At 50.8% G+C, this 22,845-nt stretch overlaps 2 protein-coding genes across 2 annotated transcripts; both read right to left on the reverse strand.

The window, feature by feature from the left end:
- Nucleotides 1-12,653: 12,653 nt before the first annotated feature.
- LOC120681195 (hydroxycinnamoyltransferase-like) lies at nt 12,654-13,846 on the reverse strand. The gene is made up of 2 exons (XM_039962717.1): nt 12,903-13,846; nt 12,654-12,846 (listed from the first exon to the last, which is right to left on the reverse strand). Exons 1-2 carry the CDS (start codon nt 13,844-13,846, stop codon nt 12,654-12,656), a joined length of 1,137 nt encoding a protein of 378 aa, XP_039818651.1.
- Nucleotides 13,847-18,635: 4,789 nt separating this feature from the next.
- On the reverse strand, nt 18,636-20,604 carry LOC120683463 (BTB/POZ domain-containing protein At2g24240-like). Its single transcript, XM_039965539.1, has one exon. It carries the CDS (start codon nt 20,210-20,212, stop codon nt 18,878-18,880), a length of 1,335 nt encoding a protein of 444 aa, XP_039821473.1. The 5' UTR covers nt 20,213-20,604; the 3' UTR covers nt 18,636-18,877.
- Between the last annotated feature and the right edge of the window lie 2,241 nt (nt 20,605-22,845).

Consider the following 22,845-nt stretch of genomic DNA (forward strand, 5'->3'; position numbering starts at 1 on the left):
CGCATCTGAGAAGTGTTGTTGCTTATACATGCTTCTCAGTCTCACGAACATGAAGTGTCAGATGCTAATGTTGTGTAGTCCGTATTTTAGTTCTACCTGCACATGTACGAATACAAACAAGCTGTTGGATGAAACAGGTCCACGACAAGAAGAAATGGGACCGTGTAGGTCATCCCGTACGGAATCCAATGGAACTGTGGAAACAACCACTGGTGTGGTGGTTGGGATGATTCTGATTCGGACAGGATAATGTATCCAAATGAATAGTTGAAACAGCAAGCTCAGAGTATATCTGAAAAGCTGAGAACCGCTTGCATTTTTGTTGTCGACAGCCAAGCGCTCCCTCTGAACATGTAGCCCTCCATTTTTGTTGTAGCTCTCTCCATGTCTCTCTCAGTCTGCTTCGCCGGAAACCGACGGCTCAAGCAGAGTAGCAGACAGGGGACAGCTCGTCCGGTTCCGATTATTCCTGTGCCATTACTGTCCGTCGTGCCTCCAACAGGTGTGGAGCGTGGGGCGCCCTGGAACACTAAATTCACATTTTCTATATAATTATAATATATTTTTCACATTCCCTTTTTTCTTACAGTGTTTCCCCCATCCCTATACGTATAGCTGTTCTGTGGATTTTTTCCCTTACATGTCTGGTACCGCGGCCGTTGTTGCCGTGGCCGATCCTCCGGCCTAGGCGCAAGTGGACACGGAGCACCATGAACTCTCCGGCACGATCGATCCGCGCTCTCATGGTCGACGGGTATGTCCCCGGACCCCGGGCAAGGCGGTGCTGGCGCGGGTGCCCGTGTTGGGCACGCGCTGCACGACGCGGGATGCCGACGAGATGCAGACCATGTCGATTGTCGACCTCCCAGCTCAGATCGAGCGAATAAGTGACAACGTCGCCGCCTCGCCGGACATGTCCATGAAGCGGATCTCGCCGCCGCGGGCGTGGTCGCGTGGAGGCCAGCGACGAGCGCGCGGGTGGCGGGGCACGTGGGTAGAAACGTCCTTTTTTACCTCCTCCAACTATCATAAAAATTTAATTTTGAAAATCATTGTAAATTCAATTTCATGTGGAGTCTAACAAAATTAGATTTTTTTTTATTTTATGATTTTTCTATGATTTACAATGGTTTTCCAAAGATTCAGCCAAATAAATAAAAAAAAAGACAAAACCTTCGTTGCAAAAACTTTATACTAAAGCACATCATATTATATGGACAATGTGTAGATCTTGTCATGTGGAGTCCAAAAAAATTGAATTTTTCATTTTTATGATTTTTCAAAGATTCAACTGATTTTTTTTTAAAAAAAAGACAAATCTACAGCTACTGTAGCAAACCGCGGTTACTGTAGCGCAACCGTATTCAAAACCACTCGAGGGAGGTAAAATGCACGGTTTGAAAAGTTGAGGGAGGTGAAGTACCCGATTTTATAGTTGTCGGAGGAAAACTAAATTTTCGTGATAGTTGGAGGAGGTAAAACAGACTTTTTTTTCTTTTTTGAGGGGAAAAGGGGTCCAAACGTTCTATTAGATGGAAGTCGAAGTCAAATGAGGCCCATGCTCCTGGGCCGCGCTTGTTGGCGAATCGTGGGCCGTAAGGGGGGGGGCAATGGTGGGCCGTGGCTCGGTGCCATCACACAGAATGGTCGCAAAACATTGCGCTTCACATGTACCATATGGACTCTGTTTTATAATGAACAACTAAATAAGATACCCAGAAACCCCATCGTGGTTTCGAATTTTCAGTACATGCTCCTCGTTACCTGTACGTCGATGAACTTCAGTAACTCTACAGTTGGCATTTGAAGCACGATTTTAAATTGTTACAAACAGAAAACAAAGTGAACGAATGCATGATGGCAGCCGGGCGCAAAGATGTCTCTTCTTTTCTTTCCAAATTCAGAGCTACTAAGAGCAATGCAATTAATGCTAGGAATCTACCATCGATATAAAGGTTGTTTTTTGGGGAATTCATTGTCATGTTTGGTGAACTATTCCAGAGTTATTTTTTGGGCTATTCTTTAGCCCATAGAAATAACCATCCATCAAATAACCTTTGAGCTGTTTGGATCCAAGGATTATTTAGCATTTAATACACTTTCCAATCATTGGAGCCTCATTATCGCTCACTGGCTACAGTGGACCCCACTCAAAATAATCTAAATATCACCTCTTGGGGAATAGTTTTTGGGTGGGTTATTTCTAAATAGCCACAAAATAACCCACTTATTTGACTCCCCATAGGGTTATTTTGGCTACTTGAGTGAGGGATACAAACAGGGGCGGAGCCAGGAATCCATTTTTTTCATTGTTGGGGGGGGGGGGCAACCATATAAATTTCTATAAAATTTTAATCAAAATTTAAATTTGTAGTGTAAATTTGGTGCTCATGGGGGGGCAGGCCCCTGCCCGCCCCCCCCCCCCCCCCCCCCCTCTCTCCGCCCCTGGATACAAAATAACCCATGGATCCAAACAAAGCCCATATGTTCAAACCTTCGTTGAACTATAACGGCACCGCAGCAAGTGTTCGTATTCAGTTGAAATTAATCGTGTGCACCCTTTCTCCCTCAAATATCATCCGTTGTCAAACGAAGCAGCAGTAACTGGCCACTATGGCTCCGTTCGGGACAACTCCCGGCGGCTCCGGCTCCGCTGTGCATAACACTGTAACAGCACTGTTTATCGAAGCGGCTTCACTCCCTCCCTTCCCTCCTCTCTCACCGACATCGCCACTTTCAATGAAGCCACCGGAGCCCAGTTTGGGTGGCTCCACCGACTCCGCGCTATAGTGCCGGCGCCGGAGCCCAAACGAAGCCTATATATCCCACTCAAATATGGAATAATATACAACTGCATCAGTCTCATGGGCCTGTTATGGAAATGAAATGATAGAAAATACATGCATTCTTCTTGTTTTATTGCTTAGTATGTACCATGTCAATTATTTTTGTATGTTCATTTGTGCATATAAACAATGCTAGCATTTGCTTTCCCAGAATATGGGAATTCTCACATTAAACATAAAACTTGAGAGGTTGTCCTGAATATCTAGCAGTTCTCTAATAACCGTTAATGTTAAGCCAATTTACTACTCAATAGAGGCAAAAAAAAATCTTGATGCAAGAAACAATGTGTATGCATAAACAATGCTAAGTATTTTTTTTCCAGAATATGGGAACTCTCACACTACACATAGAACTTGAGAGGTATTGTCCTGAATATCTAGCAGTTCTGATAACCGTCATTGTTAACCCAATTTCTTGTATTTACTCGATAGGAGCAAAATAAATCTAGAGGCAAGTAACAATGTATATCTGAATAATGACATAAACTGGCATTTTAATTGGCAACAAAGCTCAAGAAACAGAAGCAACCATATATCATAAATTAAAAACCCAATTATGCATTTGACTCAGTCTGATGATAATTATTTCCTTCACGAACCCTACTATAATCTAACAGAAAATATGGTGGTGCCTATATATAGCAAACTGTTGCTTTCTCTAACTTAACGATTGTCGATTGTATTTCTCATAAGAAATCAAATATGCTCCACCCAACTAATTTGAATTTCAATTCAGCATGGAGACAAAGGTAACCAATATATTTACACATTAATCAGATTATCTCTTTAATTTGAAATTCCATTAAATCTGTTTTAAAAATTAAAAACTAAAATGGAACAGTTGAACTTTTAATGATAAATTCTGTAATACCATGGTAAAATGTTAAGCCATCATCCATCTGTGTCCCGTTACTACAACCTTATTTATTCATTTCTCTGCTGAACAAAACTACACAGCAATCTAAATGAAGCTTTAGCATCAGGACATGAATTAATTTATCAGCATTCATAAGCTACTGTAGACAGACTAATATATGTAAAAATGGAGATAATTGATATGTTTTTATGTTCACTTTGTCTAAGGATAACGTAGCCCAATAGAAGGTAGTGCATTATCCTGAGGCCTTAACTAACTGCATAATTCATGTCGGTCTCAAAATGGTAAAACCAAAATAAAATAATTTATACATTTTTTAACCTTGATCATATGATTTGCTCCTCATCTCCATATTAACTACATATATATCTTATCAACAATGACACGTAAAATCTGAAAACTTCCTGGGTTGGAATACATCCCAAACATATGCTGGTCTAAAGTCTAAACAGAGATGAAGAAATAGAAAATGCTGAATTCACACTATATGAATTACATTCTTCTGTCATGCATGTATATCTCCATCATCTACAATGTACAAGTAGTTATCTTCTGACCTTATTAATTGTTTACAAAGCATTATTAAATTATCTAAGTACTTCCTCTGATACAAATAAGTCGTTTGCAATGCGGACAAAGTCTACACAAGGTGAACTTTGACAAGCAATTTATGTGGAAAAAGTATTGTATTCAAAACCAACTAAATTAAAAACTATATGCAGGTAGTTGTCATGACAGATGCGTGTAATCTACAATACTTTTGCCGCACCACCATTTTATTGTTTACAGGAATAGGATCTCTACTTGAAACTTTATAGACAGCCACTAGCCGTTTTAGCACCATGTTGAAACCCAAAAGAAACCAGAAAAACAACCTTGGCAAGAAGTTTGCAGTTGTAAGGTAGCAATCGGAGTTTATTATATTGTAAAGAAAGCATGCAATAAAACCTAGGTAGTTGAATGTTCTATGGTTGTCGGTAAAAACAATTAGGAACAACTTGCTCTTCATTTCAATAGAAAAAGATTTCATGCACTTGCATTGCAATATCTATATGTCATGCATTTCACCTGAGAACATATGCAATGTTGCAATTTATTAGGTTAAATATAAAGTGCAGAATCAATGAATGTACTGATGAGATGTTCATAGATTATAGATTAAAATGTAAAACCCCAAGTTTGCCTGTACCTGTGATTTTTAGCAGCTTCACTGTTTGCACTTACGTTGAAACATCCTGGACGAAAATTCCATGCTTGAGCATTACATTGTACCTTTAATGCTAATTATGGCGAGACAATACAACGGGTACTTGGCCTATGTATGTATGACCCCCAAAATGAGGATAAGATGTATGCATCAACAAGTCAAACATGTTACATGCATGCATGTGCTGCAGGAACTTGAGTACGACTGCCGTGAATAGAACAGTAGCTAGCTATATGATCTCAACAGTAACCTGCATACCTCGAGCTACTAGGGGACAATGGCTGTGTTTAGATCCGTAAAATGACGGTAAAAAGAGTTACATCGGACACTGTAGCACTTTTCGTTTGTTAGTGGTAATTGTTGTCCTACTATGACCTAACTAGGCTCAAAAGATTTGTCTCGTCGTGTACATCAAAAATATACAATTAGTTTTTTTATTTATCTACATTTAATGTTCCATGCATGATATAAGAAATTTGATGTGATAGGTGAATAATGAACTTTGGATTGAGAAATTTTGGAACTAAACACAGCCAATAGTTCGTCGTTGCACCATTACTCCTCTACATTGAATAGCCGCGACCGCGACATGACCACTCGCGAGGCGTAAATTCTCAAGAACAGAAAGGACGGCAGCACAAGCACAAGGGATAACTGACCGATCGAGAGATGATAAGGCCCGGAAATAGCAGCGACAGATCTGCCGACCGTGTCACCGTACTGTGCCCTTCCTCCTCGAAAATCCATGCATTTTCTTGCTCTCACTTGCCCGGCCCATCTCATCTCTTCCTTCTACACTACTGTGCCGCTTGTGAATCGCTCTCGAGCTTAACAGTGCCCTGAAAAGTGAAAACCAAAGAGGAAACCAAGAACTTGACAGAAGGGGAACAGGTGCATGACTACTTGCTAATAGCGGTAAATAGATCTGGTCAAAAAATCCATGGAGGGACAAGGGATCACGGATCCATGCGTCCGGCCTGTAGATTCCATGGACGCTGCTGCTGATGCTGCTATATCCCGGCTTCTAAGATCCATCAATGGCACAGTAAATACGATGTATTCCCTTCCCAAGAAAGGAGTAAAAAATGTGGTTGGTACTTCCCCTAATGGTATAGGGCTCCTCGGAAAAGATGAACGGAGGAGCGTCATACGAGGCCGAGGAACCAAAGGGAGGGAACAAACACGAGAAAGTACACAGGCCGCAGCGAGGAGAGCGAACCCCCAGTTTCCCGGTTCCATCAATCATCAAATCAAACAGTGCCATGAATGTAAAAGACGACCGATAGATCGAACAAATGCAAATATGAGATTGGATTTTTTTTTTTAGGGAAGAGATCGGAATTCTCTTGCGAAAGAACGATGCAAGGACCTCAGGAACCTGGTTCGTGGCCATGGGAGCCATGGAGGGAGCCCGAGAGAGAGAGGCTAAGGGCTCGCTAGGGCGTGGCGAGGGGCGGCGCCGGTCGGCGTTGAGCAAGAGCCGCGCCCGGCCGCGTGCCATGAGCGGATGACAGAGAGAGCAGTGAGCACGCGGCCGCGACGGCACATCCGCGCCGGTGCCGTCACGCCCGGCCGTGTGCTCACTCTCTTCTGTCACCGCGCGCGAGCGCCCGCCCCGCCGGACCGGCAGCCGCCCCGCCATCCCTCCCGCCCGCCCGCCGTTCCCTCCCTACCATGAGTCCATGACCCCGGCCAGCCGCCTCGCTGGTCCACGGACGGCGAGAAAGACGCGAACGCCTGGGTGTGCTGTGGCCGCTAATATGCTGGCGTCTGGCGGTGGTGGGTCGAGGAGGAGCGCGTACCGGCCGTGCCGATTTATAGCGGGGAGGTGGGCCAGGTCGCGCCCCAGGCCAGGCGGCCCTGGCCGGCTTGCCAGGCAGCCTGGACGCTCCAGCTGAGTTGAGGCTTTAGGTTAGGGTTCGCCGCTGGTGCGCGCCGCGCGCGGCGGCAGGCCGGCTGCGAGCCGCTGAGGGCACTCCCAATGCATCGTTTCTATATGTATTAATTAGGCAGTTGCATTAATATTTTGCTGATGTGTCAAGAGATTAATTGAAGAGAGAGGAGAAGAGGAAGAAACCGTTTCCTAGAGAAGAAACGAAGTCGATGCTCGTGCCGAGGCGCTAAGAAACCGGCAAAATCACGTTGGGGAGACCAGATCGTTTCTTCCCCTCCCACCCCGGATCTGCCGTGCCTCCCCTACCTCCCGCCCGCCTTCGAGCACGGACCGCACCGCCGCCTCGCATGCGCGCCCGCTTGTCGGCCGTCGGTCTCCTTTCCTACCTCCCGCCCGCCGTTGAGCACGGACCACACCGCCGCCTCGCGTGCGCGCCGGCCGTCGGCCGTCGGCCTCCTCTCCTCCCGCCCGTCGGCCGCACCACCACCTCGCGTGCGCACCCGCCAAAGCTCGCCGGGGATCCGCCTCACGAGCTCAGAGAAGCTGCTGCCGGGGGTGCCTAGAGCGCGGCCACCAAGGCTCGCCGGTCCGCTTGTGGGCGGAGAGCAGCTGCGGGCGGGGGCACGTCGTGCGCCGGGGCTGGGGCGGGGGCGGTCCGCTTGTGGGCGGAGAGCAGCCGCGGGCGGGGGCACGTCGCGCGCCATGTCCGGGGGCGGAGCAGGGCTCGCGGCCGGGGGCGGGGCATGGACGCATGACTCGCGGCCAGGGAGGACCCATGGGGCGCGCGGCGTCGGCCTTCTCCAGGGCGCGACAGGGCACAAAGCAGCAGCGCCCGGGCATGGCGCGCGCAGCCGGAGGCGAGCTCGCGGCCGGGGACTGGAAGGGCTTGCCGGTCCGCATCGCTGCCCGCCTTCCCGCGCGACCCGCCTCCCTCCCGTCTCGTCCCGTCTCCCACCACACCTCGGCCTCGAAGATGTTGGCCGTCGCGGCTGGGACGTCCTCCGCGTCCACGCTCTGTTGTTTGTGCACATACAATCCGAAAACGAGAAAGAAGATGGTGTATGATTGGTCAATCTTTCACATAGACACTGGGATCAAATTTGGCATTGAGAAGGATGGTTTCTTGCTACAATGTCCTATGCTGTAGAAACTGCTGTAGTTTCTTGGCGTTGGACTGCCCTGAGAGGCGCGGGATCGGAGAACGGCGAGGCGGCCGGGCTGCTCGATCGACCGGCCTGGCCAGCTAGGTTGGCGGACGGGCCGGTCACCCTTCCCCCGCGGAGTGGGGGGTCGCTCCAGGAGATAAGGGTATTAAAATAGAGGGCCAGTAGGGGCTTGACACGAAGCACGTGACCTCCCCGCTGCTAAATTCAGAAAGAAGAAGAGATCACGCCCTGACTGGAGTGGGGAACTGGGGATACGTGGGCTCTTTGTTTTTTTAGCGCGCTAGTGAATAATAACACTTTGATCATTAATTATGGTGTCAAATAAAGTCAGTTTAATAAAGTCAGTTTACAAAACCAACTCTAGAACCCCGCGCTAGTGACTCTGAAGAATTTAACGAGGTCTTTGAACACGCGATTAGAGGACGGTACTGTAGCATCACTGTATCAAACCATCGATTAATTACCGTCATTAGATTCGTCACGAAAAGTTACACACATCCCTAAAAAGATTTTACAAATAAACTTCATTCAGTCCTTCATACGGGAAAGATTTTCTTCTAGCGCTAGAATTCTATGGCACATCCAAACAAGGCCGTGGTCATTTTTAGTCCGGACAGTTAAAAGCTGGATCCGGCTAGGGGCGCACGTTGAAACCGACTGGTAAAACTTTTTTTTTTTTTTGACGGGGACTGGTAAAACTATTGGAGCCAATGAAATTGTTAAGTGAAATTGAGCTCCAGGTTCCTCGGCAAGTTACCGAGGGGCGAAGGCAGCCGATCAATTCAATCTTTTACTGGTACAACAGAATCAATACGGTGATGTTCAGTGTTGTACACTGAATTTTGCCAATTTTATCGTGATCCGACGATCCCGACGGCTCAACCCATCTCCGGCCACTGCTCCATCTGTACAGCATACTACAGGAGGAGTGGCGCAAAGAATCCAGGGCCCACCGCAGAGCAGACAAGTAGTATGGGCGCCTTGTTTAGTGCAAAGTGTAAAGTTTTTGAAAGAGAATTTTTTTATAGATTAATTATAAAATTAATTACATAACTCGCTATAAATCGTAAGACGAATCTAATGAGTCTAATTAATCCGTCTTAAGAGATTATGACCTAATTATGTTCATTAGATTCGTCTCGCGATCTACAGGCAAACTATGTAATGCGTTTTTTTATTTCATCTAGATTTAAGTCTCTATAGAAATTTTTTTTTGAATTATACAACTAAAGGCCCCCGGTCGATCGGCGCCGGCACCGAGGGCGGCGAACCAGCTGATCGGGCGGCATGGCTCCCCCGTGGATTTCTTTTTCCGTGCCTGCGACCGCCGCGAGTCCCGAAGCATGCGTGCGCCCTGTGCGCCATTGCTAACCGTTCCGCTGCGACCAAGATATGCTACCACGGGCGCTACCGCCATCCTAGCCCGTAGGCCCGGTACCAGCACAGAATTTGTACCGGTGGTCCACGGTACGGGCACACTGATGCAGGGCCCGTTTGAAACCAGAAATACTAATTTAGGATCATGGGTTTTAGAGAGAAAGTAACAATTTTTATAGGAAATGGCAAAAGTTCGTGTCCTTTACTAATGAATTAAGACCACCTGGCCAACAGGAGCTGTGAATCTGTGATGGGTAATTGGAGTAACTCCAAAATTTCATTAAAATTTTCTAACTTCCAAATAAGTCTGGCTAATTCGGGAGTTGGAAATGGTTGGACGATCCTCCCACCCATAACTATCTACCTCCTTCGTTCTAAAGAGCAAATCATTCTAGGATTCAAATCTGTCCTAGAAAATAAGTTATTTTACTTTATTAAGAAAATGCGTGTGTATGCATGAATCAGTTAGCGTCAAATATGGTGATAAATAGGAGCAAACATTATCATTTTACCCTCTTGTCTATCCGTCATAGAATTTATAGAATAACTTCTATTTTGAGATGGAAGAAACATTTTTTTACTTCTAATTGATCCAAATAGGATCCACCTAATTCCATCAATCTAGGACATTGATGGAGAGCTAGAGATTTACTGGCAAGTATTTAGAGGCTATTTGATAGAGTTCTTCTAAAACAACTATACTAAGTAAAATCAAAGTCAGTGAAGCTAGAAAAAATAATTTCGCCTGACTTGTAGTTCATTGTAGCTAGAGCTTGCAAAACGATTTCACGCAATAGAGCTTTGATTTGCACATAACAGATGAAATTGACGTCAGAATATGCTCTCATAAAGAAACCCTTATAACAAAAGAAGGTTTATGTCTGAGAAGGTGGACCATCTATATTTTTTCAAATTAAAGCCAAGGCAGATTCCTCCATTCAACTTTTCTTTGGTCCCGTGATGATTTAGTCCATCACGCTATTGCGCGATTACTACTGCATTCCCGTTCAACTATACTACAGCCGAGTTTGGAGAAAATAATTAATGGTCTCATTTATGGAAATTGGCTAAAGTCCGTTTGAGCTGGAGCCCCATAGCTCGTATGGAGTACTATGTAACTGCTAATCGATTATGAAAATGGCTTAAGTCTCAAAAAATGACACCATAAAAGTCAAGTTTGCTCTGTGCATAGCTTAAAAACTTCACATGATGTTTTGTATATACATACAAATGGAGTTCAAACTTCAAGATTAAAATAAGAATTTCCGAAATTCAACCTGAGTTGACATCTTTCAACTTAGATATTTAATGTAAGAATTACCTAACAAATGGTACATGGAAGAGAATCAACCACCTGCTTGCTTTGTTGCTAAAAATCTTGTTGCGTGACAAATGCCAATTTTCCTCCTAGTGCATCTAAATCCCTTTTTAAAAGCCAATGGAACTATATAGTATTTTTTATTTATGGAACTAACAAAGTTGAACTTGAACTTGACACCAAAAAACCTCATAGACTATGCTCGTGGGAGTAGTTCTCTAACCGTGAAAGTGTGAAGGGCGCAAAAAAGACTCCAAGCCACCTACATCCTATGTCCTGTGAGGTTAGACTCAGTAAAGAGTGTCATTGTTACCAAATTATGAACTAGATAACCGAGCCGGACGAGTATCATGGTGATAACACTCCTCTCACATGTCATGAAGGTATGTACAATAATTTAGACAGCTGCTGTCTATTTGACATACACAGACAGCTAAATAGATAGCTTCACAACAATTTAGGCAGCTGTTATTTGTTTAGCTGTCTATGTGATATTTAATACATACTCTAGTTGATGTAGTTTCGCGTGGGAGCACGAGCCAGAGCCGTAGATGAGATAGTAGACAGCAACACACTCTTTTCTTATTTAATGAGAACCACATCAGCTCATTTTACTTATGTGGGTTTATATAGACAGCTGTTGTCTAACTGTTGTACATATCCTGACATACTCTCCCTTATCTCTTCTATTATATATATTAACAAATTTAGTGGTAATGATATTTTACAACACGGGACTCCTTTCCCGTGGGGGGCTGCACACCCCACGTTGCGGGGCGATGTCAGGCAGCCAGTCTCGCCTCTCGCAAAGTCGCACTTCGACACGCCGTCAGTCGTGAGACGCGCTAGCAGAATTCGGATTCGCCTCCCACTCTCCCGCCCCGATTTAAGTACTCCGATCCCAGCAGGTTCCCGATCGACGCGCAGCATCATCGCGTGCGCGCCCGTTCATCCATCTCCCTCCACCCACCAGTAGTCGATCGAGCGCACGCACGAAAAGGAAGCGCGCCCGCATTTGTTAAAAATCCAGCGCGCACGCACTCACGCTTCCTTGTGGTCCAATTGTTTTTTTAAACAAATGTGGTCCAAAATTTTGGTTTGAGGCTTGTACGTATATTTTTCAATTGTACACGACCAGGTACACTCTCCAACCAATGGTAAATAAAACAGGACGCTAGCTAGCTAAAGCTCGGTGCTCGGGCACTACGCGTACACGGGCAAATAAATCGGTCACAATGTTCTGTGTTACAACTGTGGTCCCTTGGGTATTTGAAACATTTCTGCGCATACTACTTACCTCCATCCGGGTCCTGACCGACGACAACGGCGATCTTTGAGATTCCGCGCACGGTACCGGCACACACGAAAAAGGCGGCGTCCGAGCGTGTCCCGGCCCGTACGGCGCCATACGTGCATGCATCGTCGTCCATGCCGGATTGATGCCCTAGCTAGCGACGACGCCACGCCGAATTCATGCACACATTTGGCGACCCCGGGCTGATGGGCGCCACGGTCCTCGGTCGCCCCGACCCCGGGCTGGCGGCCACGTACGGCGCCCACCAATAGAGAACTCGAGGCGGAGTGGCGGACGGGTCGGGGGCCGCGGCCGTGCACGCGCACTGTGCCTTGCGTACCCGGCGGCGGGGGCGCGCCGCCGCCCGCTCGTCACGTCGGCCCCGCGGCTTGTTTGCAGCGGCGCGGTGGGGCACCAATAGAGTACTTGCCATTTATGAAACCGTCGCATGGCGACACGGCAGACCGGCCGAGAACGGTGTCGGGGGGGGGGGGGGGGGGGGGGGGGGGGTCCAGGGCACGGGTCCGGCGGCCCGACCTGCCGACGCGCCGTGCGTCCGGCCTAGCTATCTGCTTCTACCGACGTCAGGCGGTGCCTGCACTGCAGGTACGCCTGCTAATGGGTCGGGGGAAACGGGTTTTGATACGGGGTGTGTGGATGGGTGGAAATGAGTTCTATATGTCAAAGGGTTGGGACGGGTTAGGGTAAGAGATAAGATAGGTTGGGGTGGATGGGGGAAAGAAGATCTGCATCTGCAAGCCCCGCCAAGCGGCGGCGCGCGCCAGGTTGGCCAGCAGCGGGAAGGCCACGCCGAGCGGCGGCGGCGCCAGGTCCGTGCAGTTGGTGATGTGCAGCAGCAGGAGATCCCTGGACGGCAGGGCGCCGAAGCTGAGCCTGAAGTCGATGCCGTGAGCGCCGCCGGCCTCGAAGCCAGAGCTCGCGACGCCGATGCGTAGCTCCTGGACGTGCTGCGCCGCCGGGTTGGCGAGCACGCCTGCAAGCATGTCGTACCCCTCCGTGGAGTAATAGTCGGTGGTGTGCAGGAAGATGTAGATTTCGTAAGGGTTCTCCGCCACCACGTCGACGGCGAGCCTCCGGACGGGGCCTCGAGCCGGGTGGCGCGGCGGGCCGGGGTGCTGGCTGCGGCGCGGAGGCGGGCGACATCCGCGGCGGAGACCACGTAGTTGCGGCACACGAGGGTGGCCGTGAGGAGGGCGTTGGGGAGGCCCGCCAGCGCGTACCGCGTGAACTCAGCGTCCACCGATGGGCTGAACCGCGGCGGCGAGCGCGGGCGGAAGAGCGACGCCCGCTCGTGGTGCGGCTCCCACGAGAGGCCGCCGGTGCGGAGCAGCTCCGCCCACGTGTTGGGCAGCGCCGTCAGGCCGTGGCCGTCCGCGAGCAGGTGGTCGGTGCCCCACGACAGCGCGAACCCGCCGCAGGCGAACCAGACGAGCTGCAGCGACAGCGCGAGGCCGTCCTGGAATGGCACCGCGAGGCGGGCGAGCGAGCGGTCGGCATCGGCGAAGGCGACGTCCGCCAGCCGCGCCGCGGCCTCCGCCACCACGAGCTCCACGCCGGCGTTGTCGCAGGCGACGGCAAGCACGCCGGTGGAGGCGTCGGCCACGACGCGGACGGCGAAGGGGAAGAAGCGGGAGAGGAAGGCTATCAGGGCGGCGCGCGCGGGCGCGGTGACGGCGGGGAAGCCCGCGGCTGGGGCGGGGTAGATGAACACGAGGTGGATATGGAAAGAGCCAAGGATGAGGTCGAGGTTGGAGACCGGGAGGACCGCGGGGAAGCCCCGCGGCGGGTCGGACGCCCGCACCAGCGTCCACGAGAGGATCGCGACGTCGACGCGCTCGGCCGGCATTCCGTCAGGCACGCTCGTGGAGGTCACCGTCAAGGAGGACACCGTGTTGGGTTAAACCCATTTGAGATGGGGCGGGTTGGGTCGAGTGGGGTGACTAGTTGAATGGGTGGGGTTGGGTCGGGACAATCACCTGCTTACATTTGGGTGGGGTTGGGTTTGGGGCGGGTTACAGCCCATTAGCAGGCGTAAATGCAGGTACGTTTTTTTTGAACTTACACTGCAGGTACGTACGGGCAGGCCGCGCCGTCCATCTCGCGCAGCGTGGATCTATCTGCTCCAGACTCCACTCGTGCCGCTACGCTATCGCAGTGGAGGGGTCGGGACTCCGAAGTGGAAACCGGGAGGTGTGTGGTTTTGGAAAGGTCTCAGGTTGAGGCGAGTACGCGATTGACGGGCACACGGGTAGTTGCTTTATTTTTTTCCTTTCGTGAGAGAATCCGTTAGGCTGTCTATACTCGTCATACTCTAAATTCATCCTGTAAAAAGTATATTCCGTTCTGGTCATCAATATTTTCTACTCTACATTCAATATTTTCTACTCTACATTCAATTTCTCTGCACTCGTTCCTACTCTATAGTCATCCTCTATATCAACTACTTCTGATGGGGTCCATGCGTCAGACTTTTTTTGTACCACCCCCCTTCACTCTCTCTCTTCCTCTACCCCGGTACCCCCCACGGCGGAGCAGAGCAGAGAACCGGCCACGGCGGCCATAGCGCTCGCGGCAGCCCTCCTCCCTCCTCCCTGCCTCGGCGTCCACGGCGAGCGGCGTGCGGGCGGCAGCACACGGCCGCGGCGAGGCCCGGGGCAGGGCGGCGTGCGTCGCGGCGGCCTGCGAGCGGCGCGGCGCGGCGCCTCGGCCCGGGGCAGGGCGGCCCTCGCGACGGCGTCCCCTCCCTTCTCGTCCCTCGGTCGGCCCTACGAGTTGCGGCGGCGGCAGCGCGGCGAGCGGAGGTGCGGGCATGGGGCTCCTCTGCTCCCTTCCCCTCCCGGAGCAGGGGCAAGCCGGACCCGGAGCGCTCGGGCGGTGGACCTGGAGCACCGAGGCGGACGCCGACGTTGCGGAGGTCGTCCCTTCGCTCACGCAGCGGCCAGGCCCTCTCCCTCGAGCTCCGCCGCGCCGTCTCCGTCCCGACGCCCGTCGTCCTCGCCGCCCCGTCCCCGCGACGGCTACCCGCGCTCCGACCTCGCCCCGAGCCTCCCCTGTGTCTTCCCCCCTGCGCTCTCTCTCTCCAGCCTCCCTCTCTGGCGAAGCCACGCGCCGGCGGCTAGCGCGCGGGGGGCCGGCGCGCGCGCGAGCGGGCGGTGGGCGGCGGGCGCGCCGAGCGCGCACGGGGGTGGGCGCGTGCGGCACAGGCAAGCGGCCGTGGCGGGGCAGCAGGCGCGGGACGGCGAGCGGACGCAGCGGGGCGGCGAAGGCGCGCGCGCGACGCGTGCGGCGCAAGCGAGCGGCCACGGCGGGGCGGCGGCGCGCGTGTGGCAGAGCGGCTGGGCGGCCGGCGCGCCCCTGCTACCTCGGCGGCGAGCGGCCAGGCGGGCGAGACCGAGGCGGCCGGCGGCGGGCGGGGAGGTGGACGCGCGGCCGCGACGGCCGGGCGCGCGGGCGAGACCGAGGTGGATCTAGGGGTCGGGTACCGGCGCCGGCGACCTCCTCCCTCCCCGCGCGCCCGGGTCTCCTCCTCCGTTCGCCGCGCTTCTCGATCTGCGCAGGGGAGCAGGGACGCAGGGACGGCGCTTCTGCGTCGGCTCAGGGACGGCGTCGCATGTGAGCTCCGGCGGGCGCCTCCTCCTCAGCTCTCTGTCTCGCTCGCTCGCTCGGGCGCCTCCTCCTCCTTCTCCCGCTGGCCACCCCCCTCTCTCCTTCCGGCCGCTGCTCCGCCGGCGGCCCGGGTTGCTGGGGATTGGCGCGAGCAGGGGCGCTGCGGCGGCCCCGCGCCACGTCCGCGCTTTACCGTGCTCCTGGCTGCGCGCTGGATTTGGCGTATCCGGAGCCATACGGAACTTTACCGTTCGCCTCCCAGTATCCCGCTGAAAAAAAAAGCTAACCGTGACCTGCAGGATGTGTTGCCGTTCCCCATGCGTACACCGTTGCAGATAGCCCAAATTGAGAACCCTTTCTCTCTTTTTTTTCTGGGAGATGGATTCTGAACACTTTTGAGAGAGCGAGATTCTGAACTTCTCTTCAGCACTCCGTGCCAGAAAAAGATTTTTTTTTTAGGGGAGTGCCAGACCATCGAAATAAGCCGCGAAAATGTATCGATCGTTTAGTTGTCGGCCCAACCCAACCAACCAACCAACTTCATGGCGCGTTCGGGCTCTTCTCTATCATCAATGCCCAAAACTGTTTCCACTGGGCTCAATTCTCACTTGGTCTGGGCCGTCTCGGATTTGCCATGCTGATCGTATTCGTCGTGCCAGGCTCAAACACGTAGTACTACTCCCTCATCAATTTTAAAAAAAGGCGTGTGGAATGCATGTGCACTATTCCATTTAATTAATTAAGCACACACACACCAGAATGAACCCAGTGCAATGCCTTGGCCCATTCACCGGTCTGGTCCTCCATCACAAACGAGTGGAGTGCAAGTTACGCACGCAGGCAGCAATGCCCGTGACGTGCTAGTGTGCTACGCATCAGAAGTTCAGAACGACGTCGGGCAAAGGCGCAAAGACATCCCCCTGCAGTGGCGCCCCCCTGCCCCCCATCCACGAGGCGTGACGAGGCGGAATCATAGCAACAAAAGCCGCGCGGCTCCCATGGCCATGATCAATGGGTCCGCGGTCCGCCGGGTCCCGGGGGCTCATGGATGATTGGATCGGACGGACCGCGCGGGGGGTTAGGCGCGCTCGTGCTCCTGCTTTTTCTTGCCCAATAATTTCAGCTGTCCGCGCCGCGAGGTGTGATCGCGCGGCTTGCTCCCAAATTTTTTTTAGTAGTATCTATCACATCGAATCTTCGGACACATGCATAAAACATAAAATGTAGTTGAAAAAATAACTAATTACACAGTCTAAATGATTAGCACGAGTTGAATCTTTTAAGTCTAATTAGTCCATAACTAGCCTATCAGCCCGTACTCCAGCACGGTATAATTAGAGTTATTTTAAAAATATAATTCATACAACTAATAATAATATTTATCTATCTCATACACTCCGATCTATTGAATATTCTAACACATACTATATAATATATATTTATCATAATATAATTGCAATATATTTCATTTTGCACCAGACCTCCATGTGTTTGATATATATTTAATTAAATTTTTTATTTATGAATTAGTGTTCTTAACCCTTTCATCATTCATGAATACACAGTGACACTTATCATGAGTAGTATATATATATATAATAATAATGATAGAAATAGTAATTTAGAATTTTATATTGAGATACTTTAAAATTTTATTATAATTATATAATTTAGATCCAGATTTAGGGGTTAATTTAATTTAACTTTTAATAATGATATAATTGGATAATTTATATACAAATTTAGGGGTCATTTGCATTATTATTTCAATAGTATAGGTGGGTAATTTACACGAAGATTAGATGATTACTTTAGATTTTTTATAATGGCAGTGGTGGGTAATTTAGATACATGTTTAGGGGGTTACTTTAGTCTATTTTTATATAATGATAGAGGTGGATAATTTATTAGAAAAGATAACAGATCTAATGACTATTATGATTAGAGTAGTCAGATGGATGGCCAGATGTTTCTAATTTTTGTGAGAATTTTTAGGACTTTTCTATTTTTTAGAGTGTCCACCTAGAATCTTAAGTGGTTTCATGTGGAGCCTTCAAAGGAGCTTCCAATTAGTAATAGTAAAATTGAATATTATTTATCAAATAATAATGAAATATACTATAATATCAAAATACAAACTTTTTCACCAACTAAACACACCCTGAAACCTGGTGTACTTGGCACTTCGCCAGCTCAATTGAAGATGATCTGTACTGGCGATAGCTCAGCTGTTCAGTTCAGGTTCGGTTCTGACGCCGGTGCTGTAACCAGTCTCAGACGGCATCACTCCCAAGTCAACCGGTGAGCACGTAGCCGTTGTCGCAAGTCGCAGCACGTTGAGCCGAGCGAGCAGTCAGTAGCCTCTGCTGAGTGCCGACCATTCTCTCTCTGCTCGGCGACGGATACAGGGGTGGGGCAGCGATTGCGAACTTGCGATGCCACGGCAGCGACACGCATCCTTTTCCTGTGCCTTCCGTTCCAAGCAGAGTCGTCGTCAGGATAAGAAATTCGAGAAGTCACAAAAAAAAAGATAAGAAATTCGGGATGGATAGATGATAAATTATAAAAGTGATATATCCAGACAAGGTACTGTACTGGCACTACCAAAATCCTGAAAAGGCAATAGCTCAGCTCAGTCACCCACCCGCTCCGTCTGCACCGGTTCGGCTTGGTTTCCCCGGATCACGGTTCACGGATGGAGGATGACGCAGCGGCCACCTGGAGCGCCAATCCGCGGCTGCTGATACTGGCCAATAGTGGCCACCAGGAGGGTTTTGATTTCAACTCATTGCAAGAAGGAAACAATGGATATGAGCAGATCGTCTTGCGGGAGACAATGGGCGACCATTGAACAAGACAGCGAAGATTGTCGCTAGCACGTCAGTGGCATGAAAACGCAGGCCTAGCTGCAGAGAGGGGCTCACATGAACCGACATCTTTCGTGGCGGAATCCACATGTGATGATCTCGACAGAACATCTGACACTTGCTACAAGGAGCAAGCAAATTCAGTACAGTCAAAATACTAAATGGACTCTAAGAAATCAGTAGGAATATTCATCTATTTTTTGTGTTATTACAAAGTTTGGGAACAGCCTCGACCATTTCTCTAAGATCAAAAGTTACAATGTGCTCAGTATGCAGGAACAGTTCAGAGTATTTCTTCCCTGTGTTAATTGCGCACTTGCACTTGCAAGTTGCAGTGCAAGGACGAAGGGTACAGTACAGATCAAGTCACAAGGAAACAAGCAGACGTCGTAGTCCACCGGCGATCAGATGATCGGCGGAGGCGGCGTCTCCCAGACGTCGAACACGTTCTCCTCGTTGTGCAGGGCGAAGAGCCGGTCGCCGCCGATGGAGAAGTCGCAGATGGCGCCGCCGTGGCTCCGCCGGAGCGTCGACGTCAGCACGTACTCGGGCCCGCTGAACACGGAGATGCTGTCGTTCATCGACGAGAAGAGCTGCCCGCCGTGCGTGGCGAGCTTCGGGTAGCAGCTCTCCTCGCCGGGCACCTTCCGGTTCATCAGCTTGCTGCGGGAGCTCCAACGCACGCCGCCGGCGCCGCTCCGGAGGTCCAGGAACCCGAGGTCGTCGTACTGGTTGATCACGCAGACGGAGCGCTCGTCCTCCATGGCGATGGCGTGGAGCACGCGCTTGTCGTCGAGCGACGCGGCCGCGCCGGCGTCGGACCAGGACCAGGCCACGTTCTTGGCCCGGAAGTCCAGCAGGCCGATGAAACAGTTGTCGGCCTTGGGGAACAGCGTGGCCACCATCAGCGCGTTGGTGGCGTCCAGCCACTGGAGCTTGTCCGCGTCGCCCAGGGCGCAGCCGGGGGGCTCGTAGAAGAAGTCGGCCTGCTCGCCGGTGGCGCGGTCCCAGACGCCGATGCCGTACTCGTTGAGCCGGCCCTTGCAGCTGGCGAAGAGGCTCGAGTCCTGGTCGTACGCCAGGGCGCCGGCGGTGAAGGACTTGACCTGCCGGTCGTGCGCGACGCGGAAGCGGTGCCGGAGCTCGCCGGAGACGGCGGAGAACGCGGCCATGCCGCCGTCGCACTTGCCGAGCCGCTCGCGGGCCGCGATCAGGAGCGTGCCGGCGTCGAGGTAGGCCGCGTCGTTGACCTGCGAGTGGTCGAGCGAGACCGGGCGGCGCTCGTCGAGCATCCAGTTGTACACGCGCACGGCGCCGCCGTGCGCGACGCAGCACCCGCCGTCGGGCGCGGCGCGGATGGCCGTGCCGTCCCCGGGGGCGCGCCCGGGCACGGACGCGGCGAGGCGGAGGCGGTCCCCGTCGAAGGCGCCCCAACGCGCGGCGCGGACGTGGTCGAGGAGGCCGTAGTAGAGCGCCTCGCGGTAGAGCAGCTTCTCCGGGAGGTGCGGCGGCACGTGCAGGCTGCCCGTGCGGAGCAGGTCGAGCAGCACCGCGAAGCACGCCGGGTTGCGGTCGACGAAGTACTCGGCCACCCCGCCGCCGCCCGAGGAGGAGACGTTCCAGGAGGAGTCGAGCAGCGCGCCGAGCATGGAGTCCCGGCCGGCGTTGGCGAGCGTGGTGGTGGTGGTCTCGAACACCTGCCCGCCCACGTTGAACCGCACGCGCCCGCCGCCCGCCATCGCCGGCGCTTGCCAAAGAGTCGGCCTTTACACCGTCCCAGCTTGGCGCGGCATCCGGCTCCCAATCTCCGATCGATCCGGCGCCGATAACCGCGGCGAATCCGGTGGGGATCGGATTGCCGGGCTGCCTCCGCTGCTGCGCTGTACTTGGCGGTTGGGGAGGCGGCGGATTGGCCCAATCACTACTACCCGCCTCTGTACGAGGTCGCGGGCGTGTATACGATCGAGTAGGTTGGATGATCTCGCTGCCACGGCCTGATTTATGGCGTAACGGCAGCGCGGAGGCGTCCGGGGCGAGGGGAGGGAGGAGACGGAGGCGGCGGGTGGGGACGGGCAGGTAGCAGGCGATGGTGGTGTTGGTGGTGGAGGAGCGGTGTCACTTTGACGTGAAGACGGCGCTTGATTGTGAGGACAAGTCCCCGGCCGCCACCGCAACGCCGCTGGGGTCGGTGGTCGGGTTCCTAGCTGTTTTCCCCCATTTGGGGACCAGCGAATGCCTGGAGTAAAAAAATTCAGCGCCTAAATTTCGGTGACGCTTTGTAATCTTGCTGCCTAGTCAAACGATCGTCACGAGAGACAACGGACAAGGAGGGCGGGGAGCTCGTCAGGTCGTCATGGCGGATCAAAGTCCTCCACGATTGACGTGGAAGGCAGGATGGATAACACTAACGCACGGTCGGCCTGTTAGCTGCAACCGCCCGAACGTGGTGGCCACCGACTGACGGGCACGCAAACTCACACACAGGACTGACTTCAGTTCACGTCCCCAGCACCAGCATCGCGCACGCCGCCGTCGGCCTCCGACCGGAAGTCATTTTGCATTTTATATTTTTGGAAGGGAATCTTCAATATTTAAAGTATTAAATGTAGACTAATTACAAACTAATTACAGATCTCGTCTGTAAATTACGAGACGAACCTAATGAGGCTAATTAATTCATCATCATAGCATGTTTACTGTAGTATTACTGTAGCAATTTAGTGTCTAATCACATCCTAATTAGGCTTATTAGATTCGTCTCGCGATTTACAATCTATTTGTGTAATGCGATTTATTTTTCGACTACATTTAGTACATCATACAAGCGATTTATAAAAATTTTATATTTTGCGTTTTGGATTGACTTCGTTTAGCGTGGCATTTTCTAGTCCGGCGGGTGACCTCAACACCGCGTCCCGTGCCCCGTCTCGCCCTGTTCATTGGTTTGTAAAAACCGGAGACCAAAGTCTGCACCATACCTAGAGGAAACTGTGGTAGCACACCTACACGGGTTGGAGTGGTCTGCATATTTATCCAAAAAACCTGCTCACAGAAAGAAATAACTAAAAACATGAAAAGAAAAAAAATCAAGGCACTTCTCGGCGAGGTCGGTGGCACTTAAAAAAAACCAATCCAACTCAAGAAATGACACAAAAAAGGGTCAACCCGACGCCAACCCGACCCGATCATGCCAGGGGTTGGACATGGGCCAACATTTTTTTATCCGAAACCCAAATTCATCCGACCCGAACCGACCCGACGGATGATCAGATCTAAGCTATACCAATAGGAATGCTCTTAGAGCTGTAGCCAGAGCATGGTAAATGTGGTCGAAACTCCACAAACTGGCTTATGAATGCATAGTCCTCAATCCTCATGCAAAAGGCAAGATTCGCCGAGTTAATTCCTACAAGAGAAATAGCAGTTAAAGCGCCAACCACACCAATTTCTATGTATGGTACAATGGGTTGTACACTTAGAGGTTACCTAGAGAGTAAGGTCCATCGAGAATCAATCTGTAAGAGAACATAACCTTCCTTTCCACGAGCTCTCTTAATAGAAATATATCATCCATTGATACACATCAGTGCACATAGCAAATCATCTATAACCAAAAGCTCCTGCATTGCAATTATAGCAATAATGCTGTGTGAAAACTACATAAATTCAGCTATTTCTAATAGCAACAATAAAATAGCCAGATATCAAAGCACCACGAAAGAGGAAGCTTATTTGGAGTTGGAATTCAGGTACATATGCATTTCAGTTCAGTCACACTTGAACAACAACTGACATAGCCTCACCTAATTTGATGGTGAACATCAGCTCGTCAGAAACTATAACCCATCATGTAGCTTGACCTGCAATCCCAACAAAAGAAAACAAGATATATTCAATGTCAAGCAAGAGTTCAATAGCAAAGTAAAACGTGAAGCTGCTTTGACGGCTCATCCGTGGTACATAGCAAGAGTTCAATGCTAGATTTCTGGTATCAGTAAATAATAGAATAATTACACAATCATCCGTGGTAGACAGCTCACCCATATGATTGGGCAACATAATGACCAAATTAGAAGTGCACAAAGCTGAATGATCACAAGGTCGTCAGATTCTTTAGTAAAACTATAATTATTCAGCTTTTCACACAAAACAGAAACAGAGCCATGTCCCAGATCAATTGATAAGGATAAACTACACAGTGAAAAATAAATTATATTGTATCCCTCCGAATTCTAAAAAGGACGGCAACTTCATAAGTAAAATTTACATCAAAATTGTAGAGCATCTTACCCATCAAGATCCAATGCTAGCATTAGAGTTTACATCATAGATGCCAGACAGAAGAAAATTAGCAATTAAACGGGGATCTTGT

The sequence above is a fragment of the Panicum virgatum genome, chromosome 7N (genome assembly GCF_016808335.1).
Source record: "Panicum virgatum strain AP13 chromosome 7N, P.virgatum_v5, whole genome shotgun sequence".
NCBI classification, from domain to species: Eukaryota; Viridiplantae; Streptophyta; class Magnoliopsida; order Poales; family Poaceae; genus Panicum; species Panicum virgatum.

What these genes read in the sequence shown, in the direction of transcription:
- LOC120681195 (XM_039962717.1), bottom strand. Translation starts at nt 13,846, where the DNA reads ATGCCGGCCGAGCGCGTCGACGTCGCGATCCTCTCGTGGACGCTGGTG. An exon ending in TCGCGAGCTCTGGCTTCGAG is followed by an intron (nt 12,847 to 12,902) that starts GCCGGCGGCGCT and finishes CCTGCCGTCCAG; the next exon opens with GGATCTCCTGCTGCTGCACA.
- LOC120683463 (XM_039965539.1), bottom strand. Translation starts at nt 20,212, where the DNA reads ATGGCGGGCGGCGGGCGCGTGCGGTTCAACGTGGGCGGGCAGGTGTTC.